The sequence below is a fragment of the Manis javanica genome, chromosome 7, assembly GCF_040802235.1.
Source record: "Manis javanica isolate MJ-LG chromosome 7, MJ_LKY, whole genome shotgun sequence".
NCBI classification, from domain to species: domain Eukaryota; kingdom Metazoa; phylum Chordata; class Mammalia; order Pholidota; family Manidae; genus Manis; species Manis javanica.
In genome coordinates this window covers 6,813,700-6,827,848 of record NC_133162.1, presented here as the reverse complement: position 1 = coordinate 6,827,848, position 14,149 = coordinate 6,813,700, and the positions used below count along the sequence as shown (strand labels likewise).

The 14,149-nt window shown below is 43.4% G+C and overlaps 2 protein-coding genes across 16 annotated transcripts in view; one reads left to right on the top strand and one right to left on the bottom strand.

The window, feature by feature from the left end:
• The window catches only part of ZRANB1 (zinc finger RANBP2-type containing 1), a 102,302-nt gene extending 93,562 nt beyond the window's left edge, over positions 1–8,740 (top strand). For all 5 annotated transcript variants that reach the window (XM_073240165.1, XM_073240163.1, XM_073240164.1 and 2 more), the window contains 4 exons: positions 3,656–3,776; positions 4,038–4,167; positions 4,270–4,499; positions 5,655–8,740. In XM_073240165.1, the coding sequence (XP_073096266.1) occupies positions 3,656–3,776; positions 4,038–4,167; positions 4,270–4,499; positions 5,655–5,873 (700 nt within the window). In that variant the 3' untranslated portion in view covers positions 5,874–8,740. The remainder of the gene's footprint in view (positions 1–3,655; positions 3,777–4,037; positions 4,168–4,269; positions 4,500–5,654) is intronic.
• Positions 8,741–9,031: 291 nt separating this feature from the next.
• Positions 9,032–14,149, bottom strand: part of CTBP2 (C-terminal binding protein 2) — a 153,870-nt gene continuing 148,752 nt past the window's right edge. For all 11 annotated transcript variants that reach the window (XM_073240158.1, XM_073240154.1, XM_073240156.1 and 8 more), the window contains 5 exons: positions 13,925–14,139; positions 13,394–13,524; positions 12,722–12,849; positions 12,126–12,243; positions 9,032–10,403 (listed from right to left, as the gene is read on the bottom strand). In XM_073240158.1, the coding sequence (XP_073096259.1) occupies positions 10,223–10,403; positions 12,126–12,243; positions 12,722–12,849; positions 13,394–13,524; positions 13,925–14,139 (773 nt within the window). In that variant the 3' untranslated portion in view covers positions 9,032–10,222. The remainder of the gene's footprint in view (positions 10,404–12,125; positions 12,244–12,721; positions 12,850–13,393; positions 13,525–13,924; positions 14,140–14,149) is intronic.

Genomic DNA, 14,149 nt, shown 5'->3' with positions numbered 1-14,149 from the left:
ACTCAGTTGTCTGGATGGGCCACAGTTTATTCATTCCCCTACTGAAGGACATCTTGGTTGCTTGCAAGTTTTGGCGATGATGAATAAAGCTGTTGTAACAATATCCATGTGTGGGTTTTTGTGTGAACTTGTTTTCATCTTCTTTGGGTAAATACCAACATGCACAATTGCTGGATTATATGGCTAGGGTATTTTTAGTTTTATAAGAAACTACCACACTCTTCCTAAGTGGGCATACCATTTTGGTTCTAACCAGCAATGACTGAGTTCCTGTGGCTCCACATCCTTGCTAGCATTTGGTGGTGTCAGTATTGTTATATTTAGATTATTGATGTTCATATGACTAAGATATAGTTAGAGTAATGTCTACCAGATTTGTTAACTGTTTTCTCTTTGGTAACCTTGTTCTTTGTTCCTATTTTTGTCTTTCATTCTTTCTCTGTCTTTTGTGTTTTTAATTATTTTACACAATTCCATCTTCTCTTCATTCTAAGCATGTCACTTTTATTAGCGGTTGCCCTCTAGTTTGCAATAATATATTTATAGTTAATCCAAGTCCACTTTCAGATATCACTATGCCACTTTATGGGTTGTTATGAGTACCTTATAATAGCAAACTACTCCTGCGTCCCTGCCGTCTCGTGCGTCTACCTCTGCTGTCATTTATTTTATTTTGTGTGGAAGCACACATACATAAGTATACATATGATGTACACCTAAATGTACCTAATCACATGCACTGTGATCATTATTTTGAACAGACTGTTAGATCAATTAATAATAATAAAAGGTTTTATTTTCCCTTCACATTTCCTCTTTGCTCTTCCTTTATGTGGATTTTGTCTCTGATTTTCCTTCTAGACTTTTAACATTTCTTGTGAGGTCTATTGGTAGCAAGTTTCCTCAGTTTTTGCTTGTGTCAGAAAATGTTCATTTCTCCTTCATTTTTGAAGGATAATTTCACAGGTGCTTGGGTTTTTTTCTCTCAACTTCTAAGTATTTCACTCCATCTTCCTCCTTGCATGGCTTTGGAGGCATTGGGTGTAATTCTTGTTTTTGTTTCTCTGTAGATGAGGTGTTTTTAACTCTGGCTTCTTTCAGGGTTTTTTCTTTAGTTTTCTGTAGTTTGAGTATATTGTGCCCTAGGTATAATTTCCTGGCATTTTCCTCCTTGGGTGTTCTCAGAGCTTTCTAGGTCTGTGGTATAGTGTCTGAATTTGGGGAACTTCTCAGTCATTGTTTCAAATACTTCTTCTGTTACTTTCTTTTTCCTCCACGATTTCTGTTAGGTTATGTGTCGTGCCTGTTGATAGTTGTCCCATGGTTCTTTGCTTTCTCTTCTGGTTTTTAATATATCTGTGTCCTCTTTGCTTTTTAGATTCGGAGGTTTCTATTGACTTATCTTTGGGAGGTTCTTTACTTAGCTATGCCCAGTCTCCCAGGAAGTCCGTCAAAGGCACCCTTCATTTCTGTGACAGTGGTTTTGATTGCCAGCCTTTCATCTGGTTCTTTCTGAGGTTCCCATCTCTCTGCTTATGTTGCCCCCCCCTGTTCCTGCACACTGTCTGCTCTGTCCATTAGAACCCTGGCATGCTTAGTCATTTATTTCAATTTAAAAGATTTTAAGTTTTACTCTTAATGTTTTTGTCTAAGAATTACGGTTCTAGCTTTTACATTTAAGCTCTGTGGTCCATTTTGAGCTAATGTCTACTTAAGTTTTGAAGTAAAGATCTAAAATCATCTGTTTTACAAGTGGATGTCCAATTACCCCATTACCATTTATTGAAAGACTGGTTTTTCCCATCCAGTTACCTTAGCACTTTTGTTGAAAATTATTTTTTTACCATAACTAACAAAAAAGTAGAAGTTTGTCTCTGTCTTCTCAGTTGTTTCCTGTTGATCATCAGCATGTTGGTCCTTATGCCGGCATCAGTCTGTCTTGATGATTGTAGCTTTGTGGTTGAGTTTCAAATTCAGGAGAATAAGTCTTCAAACTCTGTACTTCTTTTTCAAGATTCTTTTTGCTAGTCTCAAGTCTTCAGATTTCCATGTAAATGTTAGGATCCAGCATATCAGTTTCCACACAAAAAGTGCTCTGAGATTTTGATAAGAGATTGCTTTGGATCTGTAGACTAATTTGGGGAGTATTACCAGGTTGACAGCACTGACCCTTGTAATCCATGAACACATGGAATTGGTGTTTGGATGTTGGAGCGAACTTGTACTGCTGCCCCGCTTGGCCGTGTGCTCCTGGATTTGGTTTGCCTGTCTGTTCTTAATGATCAGGGTAGCCTCAGGATTTAGGTCTTTGTATGGTGGATGATTATTTGAATATTTTTAAAGTATTATTTTTTTAAATTCCCTTATTCTGCATCTTCTCGAGGGATTTTGAGTGCAGTCGTCATTGAATTTCTGGTGCACTTTGATGTTTCGTTCATAAAATGATTCTAGACACTAAGCAACAGATTTCTAACTATTCATCTTTCAGTGTTTCATGATATTTCTTACACTTTTCAGAATGATGTATTTTGTCATAGGTGCTCTTCAAACATTTTTCTGTATATTTTAGATGTTTTGAAAGAGGATATCCATACTTTATTTTTAAAACATTTGGCATTGAAACTTACAGTCTTGATAAAAAGCTCTTGGTTACCTAGAGTATAAATATTTTCCCCCAATAAACCAAGAATCAAACCACTGTAAACATTCTTTTTTAGTCCTTTTAGAAATCTAATATACCATGATTTATTTTTTACAGAGCCCTCAATTTTCTGTAAAGAAACTTGTAACACTAACACATTTCACTTTCTATGCTGGAACTTCTCAACAGCAGCAACAGAATGTTTTCTTATCTTTTGCTTCTTTAGCCTAGAAATCAAGTACAAAAAAGAAAATTCCTAATAAGAGAAACGTGATGTTATAAGCACGTTAAGTATCTGTTCTTACTTGAGAGGTCTTTCTTGGCTTGTTTTGTTAAGATAGTGAATCCTAACTCTGAGCATAATCATACCTGGTTTTGTTTAATTTTATACTTGATGTAAAGAAATAGATTTTGTTTTTAGTAATTCAGTCTACCAGTGGCCCAGTTTGATGTTCAGTCTTCATAATTTATTAGGCTGAAATATTAGTGCATTATCAAATATAAAGAAAGTAGTTGCGGTGATTTTTTAAAATGATCAGAGAAATAATTTTATTAATGAAAGAAATCTCAAGGAATGGATTTTGATATTCTCATGAACACATGGGCTATTTCCAGTCTGCTGTTCATGTAGCAACCAAGTAGTGAATACTGTACATTAATGGAGAAATGTAGTATCTTTGATTGTATCCAATGTCTCAAATGATTTTGAGTGTTTTGTTTTGAATTTGTAAACCAGTAGTAGACAGTTGAAATTAACTGTCCTCATCACTAGTGTTTAAAGTTTTGTTCAAAATTTGGTGGGTGGTGAACCAAACTGTGTCTGAGGATAAGTTAAACAATGTCTGCCAGCAGAGTGGAGGAATTTTTAATTCGAAAAATATATTACAAACTAGGTAAAATTAATAAATTACTAATCTCTTCACATGAATTGCTTAAAGGCTACATAAATAAATGATTGGGGCATTAAATGCTTTGTTTATGGAAGGCTTATTTTTTACTGTCTTGCTCTTTTAGGTTTTACACGCGTTGGAAAGACTGGGAGTCGTGGTATTCTCAGAGCTTTGGTTTACATTTCTCCTTGAGAGAAGAACAGTGGCAAGAAGACTGGGCATTTATACTCTCTCTTGCTAGTCAGGTGAGAATGCTTCAAGGCGGGTTGCCTCTATGAGAAAGTAAGCCACGTGATCTAAGTCCCTTGATCTGCGTGTGCAGACCATGTTGGAGGCACGGAGGAAAGAGTGCCTGACTCGGCATCTGGTCAGCTTTTTTAGGCTGACAGTATTATTTTTCAAAACATTACTGGGAGGGTAGCATTGTGTGGCACTCTTCAGTTTTGTAGGGTGGTGTGGTAAATGCTTTAAAGAGAAATTGCTTTCTTTTATTTTGTTCTGTGCAGCCTGGAGCAAGTTTGGAGCAGACACACATTTTTGTACTTGCACATATTCTTAGACGACCAATTATAGTTTATGGAGTAAAATACTATAAAAGTTTCCGGGGAGAAACTTTAGGATATACTCGGTTTCAAGGTAAGCTTATTCAGGAGTTGTTTCAGAAGCTTCTCATTTACTATAATGTAGTTTGCAGCCACGTCCTGAAAACCCCATTGTGATTTTCTTTCCTCTTCCCAGGTGTTTATTTGCCTTTGCTGTGGGAACAGAGTTTTTGTTGGAAAAGTCCGATTGCTCTGGGCTATACAAGGGGCCACTTCTCTGCTTTGGTTGCCATGGAGAATGATGGCTATGGCAGCCGAGGTGCTGGTGCTAACCTGAACACCGATGACGATGTCACCATCACGTTTCTGCCTCTGGTTGACAGCGAGAGGAAGCTGCTCCACGTGCATTTTCTTTCTGCTCAGGAGGTAGGAAGTGTGTCCGTCCTCTTAACTCCTTAAAGCAGTGATGCTGTCCCAGAGTCAACCTGGTGTACCTTTCAGGTGCGGTATTACCTGCATTCCCAGCTAAATTTCTTAATTTATAGAACTTACACTTCCTGTAAATTCTGGTCAGACTTTGAAATTCTAAACTGCTGTGTAGGATGTGTGTGGGCACAGCAGTGAAGGGAAGGTGAAAGTCCCTGCCTTCAGGTAGCTATGAGTGTGGAGAAAAAGCAGAGATGAGGTGAGGGGGCAAGGGAGAGGTTGAGGGGACACACGGGATGTGTGACTCCCATGGGGCAGTACGGGAAGCCACCAGAGGAGGTGACAAATGAGCAAAGACCTGAGAGAGGAGTCTGGGGGAAGGGAGTTCCAGGTACAGGGAACCACAGGCCAGTGTGCATGGTGGGCACTGGGTGGGGAGGGGCTGAGGGGTGGGGTGGAGTTCCTTGACAGCCTTTTACAGCTGTGGCTTTGACTCTGGGTGAGCTGGCAAGCCACTGGCCAGTTTGCCCCAGAGTGGGGCACTGGCTGCTCACTGGAGACCAGACACCGGGGCAGTGGTGGGACAGGAGCGCCAGGTAGGAGAGCATCGTGGGGCTGGGGAGAAGGGAGTGCAGCCAGGCAGGGGAGGTGGTGAGGATGGGCAGAACACACTCAGAAAACCTGTATTCTTACAAAACTACTGGCCTTTTATTTAATATACTAGAAACTTTTAAAGAACTTTTTGTAATCATGACATTAAGAAAAAAAGGTCAGACCATTTTTTCTAACTTCAACCTGCCCATAACTGACTGAGGAAACTTGTCACGTATGTGAAGCTGGCCTTTTCCTAGGCTTTTCTTTGCCAGGATCAGTTTATTAGGCAACAATTGGGTTTTGCTGTCATAGCAAGTTAACTTAATTACTAGATTGTTCCCTTTAGGCTTTTTTTTGCAGATTTTGCAATTGCGTTTTTCTATATTGACTCGTAAGAAACTGGGTTTTGATGGTAAAGGTGATGAGAGGTTGAAAATGGCTAGAAGTTTCTTTGGTCTTTCTGTTAGCAGTCTTAACAGCTGCAGGTTTCTGTAAAGTTTTCCCACCAGGTTTCTAATCTGTGGTGGTATTATTTCCCCGTTTCTCTGCTTCCTCTAACAGCTAGGTAATGAGGAACAGCAAGAAAAACTGCTCAGGGAGTGGCTGGATTGCTGCGTGACTGAGGGTGGAGTACTGGTTGCCATGCAGAAAAGCTCTCGGCGGCGAAACCACCCCCTGGTCACGCAGATGGTAGAAAAATGGCTTGACCGCTACCGACAGATCCGGCCTTGTACATCCCTGTCCGACGGAGAGGAAGACGAAGATGATGATGATGAATGAAAAAAAAATCAAAGAGCAGGCGGGCAAGGTATCGGCTCTGTGGTGACCCCAAAGTTAGCATGGTGCTCCAAGCAGAGTGTAGGGCAGGAACGAACCACATCTGGCGGGATCTGCTCGGGGTCACCCGGCCCACATCAGCAGGATGCATCTGCTTGCGTGAGGACACAGAGGGCTTTGTGTGGACTAGTTTGTAAAAACCTAATTTTATTAAGACAGAACCTTTTTCCTTTCAAATTGTAAATCTGTCTGTAAATGTAACGCATGTGGTTGTGTTAAGTTGTGTAATAGGAAAAGTGTACCAGCATCTTCATATTACTGAGTTTTTCCAGCATGGCATCGCCAAAAGCAAATGGCAGATGGTTTTGTTCCTTTGAGATGTTGAAGTAGAACCTAGCATTCTACTTGCAACGCAAAAGACCCATCTTACATCAAGTTTCACTAGAGCTTGTTAGAAATTTGGAAACGTTTTGTACAAATTATCGATAGCAAAACATAAAAATAAAAACAAGCTTTTATTTTATTAATACTTCAGTTCTGTTGTGCCCAATAAAATCAAATCTTTAAGGAACAAACTGCAAGGAAAGAAAGAATTTTTTATTGACTGCACTTCATATAGACAGCATTCCCTTGTTGTGGAAAGAGCTTTGGTTTCTATGGTTTTGTCTTAAGTTTCTGATTTAGGTATTTATTTGTTTGGAAGAGAATCCTTAAATTAAAATGAGGGTTCTTCTATTAGACTCTGGGCAGCAATCTCTTGAGGGGTGTTATTCCCTGGATGTACATTAGGGAAGTGCTTGGGGAGCAGGCCCCTCGTAACTGTAACTGATCATGTGAAATTGCTCCCTTGACACAGTTGACAAAGTGATGTATTCCCAGACTGCTACGCAGGGGTCCCTGGGTTCTTACTGTCCGTTATCAGCTCTGCTTTAAGCAAATCATGTTAGAAAGACATGCCTTCGCTCAGGCTAACTGGCAGTCAGTGCAGTACAGAATAAAGATTTTAAAATGCAGTAAGGTGGTAAATGCATTGTATAATGAATTTCTCAGTGAGTAGTCTGAGAAGTTTTGCATGTTGGTTAATTGTGGCCATTCTTTATTTAAAGTTAGAACTATACTCATAGGTAGAAAAACTTTCATGAAGTATAATTTGACCACTTCAGGTACATATTTAATATTGGATAAAAATTTCAGCTATCTCAGGAACACAGACCTAGTATCCTGATAAGCACTTTGTAGACACTGTTGATGTGGCAAGGAATTTGGAAAAAGACACACGCACACATACAGCCCTTTCCCGTCCTTTGATGAAAATGCTGTGAAAACCGTTAAATATTTGCTTCTTGTTTTCTTCTAAGTTTGGTTTAGATGGTATTGAAATGTGTGTAACCTCTAAGTTGATGCCAGAATACTGAAGAGAGAAAACTTCCCAAGAGGTGTCTTTGGTTCCCCTCTCTGAATACTCACTGACAGGTGTTCCCAGGGTGAAAGGGTCACTTTGCTGCTTGCTAAAACTTGAAACAAAAATATTTGCAACTTGATTCCATATAAATGAATTTTGACATGATGGTGAATATTCCTGTTCCAAGTGGTCAATGTTTTCTTAAATAGTCCCCCTGGTTTGCTTTGTGACCGCTAATTAGAAGGCTGCCATTCCGCTGAGCATAGCCTCTCTACACATTTTTCTCCATCCATACATAGGAATACTTCTTTAGTGGGCAGAGATCCTGTTCTAGTAAAGCAAAAGCTATGCTCCCAATTGAAGAAGCTAAAGAGGAAGTTTGGGAAAAGCATCTAGTCGCTGTGGTCTCCATTGCAGTCAGTCCCGTCTGTCTGGAAAGTGACAGGCCCAGCATTTCACCTCTGCGTGTTGTGTCTGCTGAGTATCGCTTCCTCTTAGGTGCCTCTTTATTTATTTATTTATGATCAGCGACCCTGAGCACATCTAGTTTAACAGGTACAGCGTTCTTCCCTATGGGAAAGAATTATAGATGATTACATTTCCTAGGCTGCAGACAGGGATGGGGCTTTAAGTGGTTTTCACAGCAGACTGGCTGGTAAAAGCCAAAATTTTGGGTGAATCAGCTATGTTAAGCTCTTGAACTATTAACAGCCATAACTGTTGGAGTACACAGCCCTTTCTCAAAGAATGTGTCTTTTGGTTGACACTGGACAGTAATACTGTGACTGTAAGAAGTCTTTATTCTTTTTCTAGGGAAAAACACGGTGTTGTTGAGTTTTCTGTTAAATGAAACAAAACCCAGGTGTACCAAGGATTTGGACCTGCCATGTTTTTGCCTCAGGCGCTCACTGCCCCAGGCACTTAGTCTGTGTCGAGGGAACACTGCTGTTCCTGGGCAGTTGGGGGCCTCATTTTCATTGCAGATGTCACTCATTGGTGGCCTGCTTGACCAGTAGCTATGAAGCTAATGTTTAACTACCCTTCTCTTCCCCGGAGTGATTGATCGGTCAGTGACCATGTGGCTCCATCTCTACCCACATGAGGTTGTTCCAATATAATATAATTTTTCACAGAGTTGGTGGGATGGGACCACCCCTTAAAATGGGTGAGGGGGTTGACTTTGAGATGCCCTGACCTTACTGTCTTTTAAGGGTAAAGAAGGGGGTCAAAGGGAGTTTGGGACCTGCAATTGGACTCAGCTGACACTTGAAGATACCAAGAGTATAGAGGGGTCTAATGCTATTTAAAAAGATCCATTAAATATCAGTTTAAAGTTCTGGGCATACAGAAATGGCTGTTTTACATTTTTTTGTAAATATTTTAAAAGAGATTCACTTCCCTTGCACTAATGCTTAAAGCCAGGTAATTTTGCTTTTGGGTACATTAAAATCAAAACTCTGAAACTTGACTAATTTTGTTTCTTGAATATTTGAGTTCTAACCCACTGTTTCATCTTAAGGATGGCATGATTTGACAATGATGAACTTTGCTGAGGTTGATTTTCCAATTAAATTTTCATGAGGTAATTAGCATTCTTGAGTCTGGTTATACCATAGGCAGGTAGAAAAGTACTGTTAATCTTTGAACCCTGGAATAACAAGAGTTGGAAACTGGCTAATTGAAAATGAAGTTTGTCTTCAAACATCTCAAGTAGAGAACTTTTACATTGGTGAGATGTACTTGAATTTCAGAACTTAACAAATTTTTATTACTTTTTATTGAAAACTGCACTGAACGCTAAATGTCCACCTTTACAATAAACAAATACAGTAACGGTAACTCACACTAAAACAAAACATTTCTGATAGCCATTATTTTTGTTTGGGACAGTTTTAAAAGTTTTTTTTTTTTTGTCACAAAAACAGGAATGTACCTATACAAAGGCTCAAAATAGGCCATCTTTTAAACAAAAAGGCGATGACTCACAAAAGACTATGAATATAACGTGTAACTAGTCGATACAAATCTAATAGGATTTGTTAAAATCAGTCACATCTAATAACACGCCTGAAGTGTTCTTGTATAAAATATCACGTGAAGAGAAGACTTTATCAATGTCTAAAAAAGTGGGTTCATAGACAATCTGACAAGTTACCATAAAAAGTGTTTCCTGAGACATAAGGAAATGCAACATTATTATTCTTGAACCTTTCAGTTCAAGACTTTCCACTCAATAAAATAGCTGAGGATCTGAAACTGAGAAAATATATTTGAGTACAAACAGCTTGTGAAACTTAATACTTTTTTCTTTTCTTTTTTTGCATCATCAGAGGGTATTACTGAATCCACAACCAACTTGCCCGCAGTGTGCAGTCAGGCGGGGGAGGCTTCTCCGCACCGGAGCCCGTACTGTCTTCAGTCCTAGGCGTGCAGTTGGCTAACAGGCGAACAGTTTTCTCCCCATTTTGGAGTAATGGAATCTTCCTCTTAGCAGAAGAGGTAACCAGCCCCCATGGACCGAAGGGACTAGAGTCGTAGGATGGGGATTTCCTCTTAATATTTTTTTATTTTGATGTTTGGAACTCTTGATGCAACATTCTAGAGTAAGGTGTTCAGGACCTGCTGTGCCCAAGGGGTTGATAAAGGAAAAAGATCTATTTATTCTTTGTGATTTGATGCACAGATGAAAAACTTAACACACAATAACAGAAGTTGGTCGCTAATAATCTCGTCCCACTCTTTCAGCGCTTCCGTAAGTCGACCGCATCTTCAGTTTTCCCACGTCTTGGTTTCTAGCTCTTTGTAGTTTTAACACTGCAACGTCAATGACGCGTATGTCCAGAGTCAGTTAGAAAGACTGTCACATTCCTTTCCTTTTAGTTCAACTATTTCTCACTATCTCTTGGTCCCAGGTTTATCTGAAGGATTACCGTGTGTCACTGTCACTCTGCTATTGCTCATTGGGGTGCTCCCGATTGTCCCCGTGTTTTGTGGGCTGGTTGGGAGAGGGAGCTTGGGAAGGGTGTGCCACTGTGGGGAGGTTGTGGGTCACAGGGATGCCTCCGGGGATGATCCCCTCCATGGCCGCAGGAAGTCCGCCTGGAGCCACGCCCACGATGCCCGGTGGGTACCTAAGGAGCACAGAGAAAAAGGACTGCGTGAGTCCAGAGCCGCAAGTTGCCAGCCTGCTGGCTCTGCCTGCTTCTGGTCTTGTCTCTGGGATACTTTGTCACCCTTCCTGCCCCCAAAATCTAAAATGTTGACATTTAATCATGTCTGTGGACACAATACTGAATTTGGAGAACATTTATATAGCAGACTCTGGATGCTTTATGAAGCATTCATTAGTTACATTGGCAGACTCAATGAATTCCCAGCAGGCAGCATGACATACTCTGAAACTGAATGGGGCTTTCCAGGGGGTAGCTGTGCGCTCTGTGGCCTGAGTTGTGAAAGGGACAGAGCAGCAGGGAAACGGTGGGCTGGCGATGGGCTTGATGCCCGCCCTCCTGAGGGTACCTGGTGCCTAAACACCGTCAGCTTGGGTTGCAGACTCATGAGCTGTGTGCAGTCACCCACAGAACGCAGGGTTCTTATGCACAGTTGTGCCTTGGTGTATTTAAACGTTCTTAAGGGGCAGGTACTTTAGATTGGGTTTCATTCTCAAAGTTATTAAACCCTTTACTTGCAGTAATGGGGGGGGTGGTGTCTCTTCTCCCTGTGAAAAGTCTGCCCCCCCACCCCCACCCCTATGGCCTGGTCAGCTATCCTGAGGGAAGATTCAGGAGGACTCTCGGTGGGCAGGATCCCTGGGAACTATAGCCCCTCTGGCACAAGCAGAGCATTCTAGGGTGCAAGGAGCCTCAGTTTTTTTAAAGGAGTAATTCTGACACCCCTTTGAAGGGTGGGCTGGTATGGGCTCAAATGATGATACTTGAAATACTTACAAGGCTAAAAAGATGAGTGGGCTGTCCACAGAACCAAATGTAAACAAAGCCATGTGCCCAGCAAAGCAGCGGTGCAGCCGCCTCAAGAGCCAGAGCCTTCACACACCAGTGATATCACACAAGTGCTGTTTAGCCCCTACCCCACAGTTAGTGCAGTGTTTGCAACGGGGAACACTAGGCAATGATTGGGGTCTGAGGTGGGAGGTGCTGGCAGAAGCCGGGACTACTACGTGCATCCTGCAGTGCACAGGACGGGCCCCACGGGGGGCCCCAGCTCGTACTGCCACCAGGTGGCAGCCATGGGTTAGCAGGGACACAAGAAGCCTTTCTTCAGGTATTAAAGGCTGCTGTCTGTGCAGGGGCGTCCGTTCCCCTGGGACCCAGCAATGCTGGGGGAAGAGGCCCACAGAAAACCACAACTGAAACGTCTGCTCCCCTCCGAGGGGCCTGTGCAGATTCCCTTCCATCAGCTCTCTGACACCCCCTGAATCAACCTTGGTGCCTCACTGAGGAACTGTGTGCGCAGGGCCCTCTCCCCAGCCAAACGATCATCCTTAGCTGAATGCTTTCTCTGGACAGAAGATTAGGAAACTAACAGGCCCTTTCTCTTGAAGATCTTTTCCCTGCTTTGTGACCTAAAAATCTCTGGTGTGAAGTGGCTTCAGGTAGAAGGACACCCCACACAGTGCTCAGACCCGTGGGGAGTGCACCCTAGCCCTGCCTCTTAAACTGGAATTCAAATTCTAGGCCCTGGCGTAGAAGTTACGTTGGTTCCGTGGAAATCAGGCACGGAAGAACTGAGGCGGGTGGCATCCATAATCCCCACAGGGTGCTCAGATTGTCCCCAGGTTTGGCCTACCTGGGGGAGCACCCACAGGCTCAGCCAGATGCTGTTTCTCTCCTTACCTGTATGTGGCGCCATTGAGCTCCGGATGAATTGTTTGCTGATCGATCACTGACCAGGGAGCTGTTGTGACAAAGAATTCCTTGTTCACACAGTTTCTTAAACTTTCTGGGATGCGACCTGGAACAAGATAGTTAAAATTAATCATCTGTACTTTTCAAGGCCACAAAGTTAAATATGCTACTTAGTGGCTGCTACTAGTGGAGACAGCCTACAGGTATGTACTGATGGAAGTCCTCTACTCTGCAGTAAGAGGGCAGGCCTTTTGTCACAAAATGTGAAATGGTGTGAGGCCCAAGCACGTCAACACCAGCCCCCGCCAGGACAGAAAGGAGCCACCCCTCTGCTCTCTTAGGGGGCCCTCCACAGCCTGTAACTTACAAAAGGGAATTGGGGTTCCTCTGAAACTCAGTTTGGGGCTTTGCATGCACAGGGCCCCACCTCATTCAAGATTTTATCACCTGGACTCCTAAAAACTATTCCTGCCCACAGCAAGCTTTTGTCATTGCCAGGATTGGAGGTGGCACACTCCAGAGCTCAGACTGCCCTTAAGCACATCAGGCCACCGCCGCAGGAGCGAGGCTGAGGGCGGGCTTACCTGTGATGGCCCGGCGGATCTCGGTGGCAGCTGCCTCCCTCATTTCTAGTGATGCTTGCTCACTATACCAGGCTGTGTGGGGTGTACAAATGAGATTGGGTGCATCTTTCAAGGGACCCTGAGCAAAGCTAGAAAAATGTAAACAAGTAGTAAGAGAAAAGCTGAATGCACCCCACTTCCTATCCTACTCAGCAGAAACGAGCTCTCATCTGTGTGGCTGATACTCCACAGGCCACGGTAACGGGCATTTTATAGTTTGCTTCTTACCGACTGGGAATTTAAGAACATACTGAAACTACAGAGAATAATCAGGAACTCAGAAAGAAGACAATTCTGTAGAGGGCTGGCCTGCCTTCCTCTAAGCAGGGTAAAAACATTTCAGGGTCCGGATGAAGCCTGCAGGGCTGCAGACCAACCACCCATCATTTTTCTGCCTCTCCAAGCTCTGAGTACCCTTCGTGGTCTGTGCCCCTTCCCAGGGATAGTATAGCACAGCTGACAGGACAGGAGAAGGGAGGCTGGAAACTGTCCCCAGTTTTCTACCCATAATCTGTTTGGTAAAATGCCCCAAGTTCCAAGTGTGTGGGTCAGGTGTAGCTGCAGGCCCCATGAGCGCCTGGCATGAGCCTGGGAGCTGGGGCTACCAACACCTCGGCGGTCCACCAGACTAACCTGAAAGGCTCCGACTCGTGCACGTCGAGGGCCGCCCCTCGTATCCTGCCTTCCTTGAGAGCTTGGGCTAAGGCTTTCTCATCCACCAGTCCGCCGCGGGCTGCATTCACTAGGAATGCTCCTTGCCTCATCTGTGGGAGGAAAGACCCAGTTAAACGGATGCCACTCCGTTGGGGGGGTGCCTGTACCAAGGTCGACGATGCTGTTGTGGATGGCTTTTGTTGGTCTGGCTGTTTACTGCATGTGCAGCAGCCTGGGTGAAGGGACCGAGGCGTCCTGGTGACAGCTGGAAGCCAGGGGTTACTTTCCTCTGATCCTGGGAGGCCGTAAGGTGGAAGGATGGAGCGGGGCCCTGGGCCAGCTCTCGTCCCTTCTTGTTCAGTGCAGCCTGGGGACCTCGCCTGGCTCCTCAGTGATGTGTCTTGGGGCACTTTCTTCCCTGCTCACCAGTGTGTCCTTGGACCATTTCCCACCAGTGTCCCTTGATTTGACAGAAGTTTCCAGGATCTGAGGGCATCTATTTCAAATTACCTGTTTTATAGTAAAGTCATTGATGAGGTGGTGGTTATGTTCATTGAGATTACAGTGCAAGGAGACACAGTCACTCTGGTACAGTAAGTCCTGCAGGGTGTAGACCCTCTGCACGCCCAGGGATCGCTCTATCCCATCCTGCAAGTAGGGGTCATAAAATACGATGCTGAATCCAAAGGCCTTGGCTCGAACAGCAACCGCCTGCCCCGTGCGACCTGTGTGGAG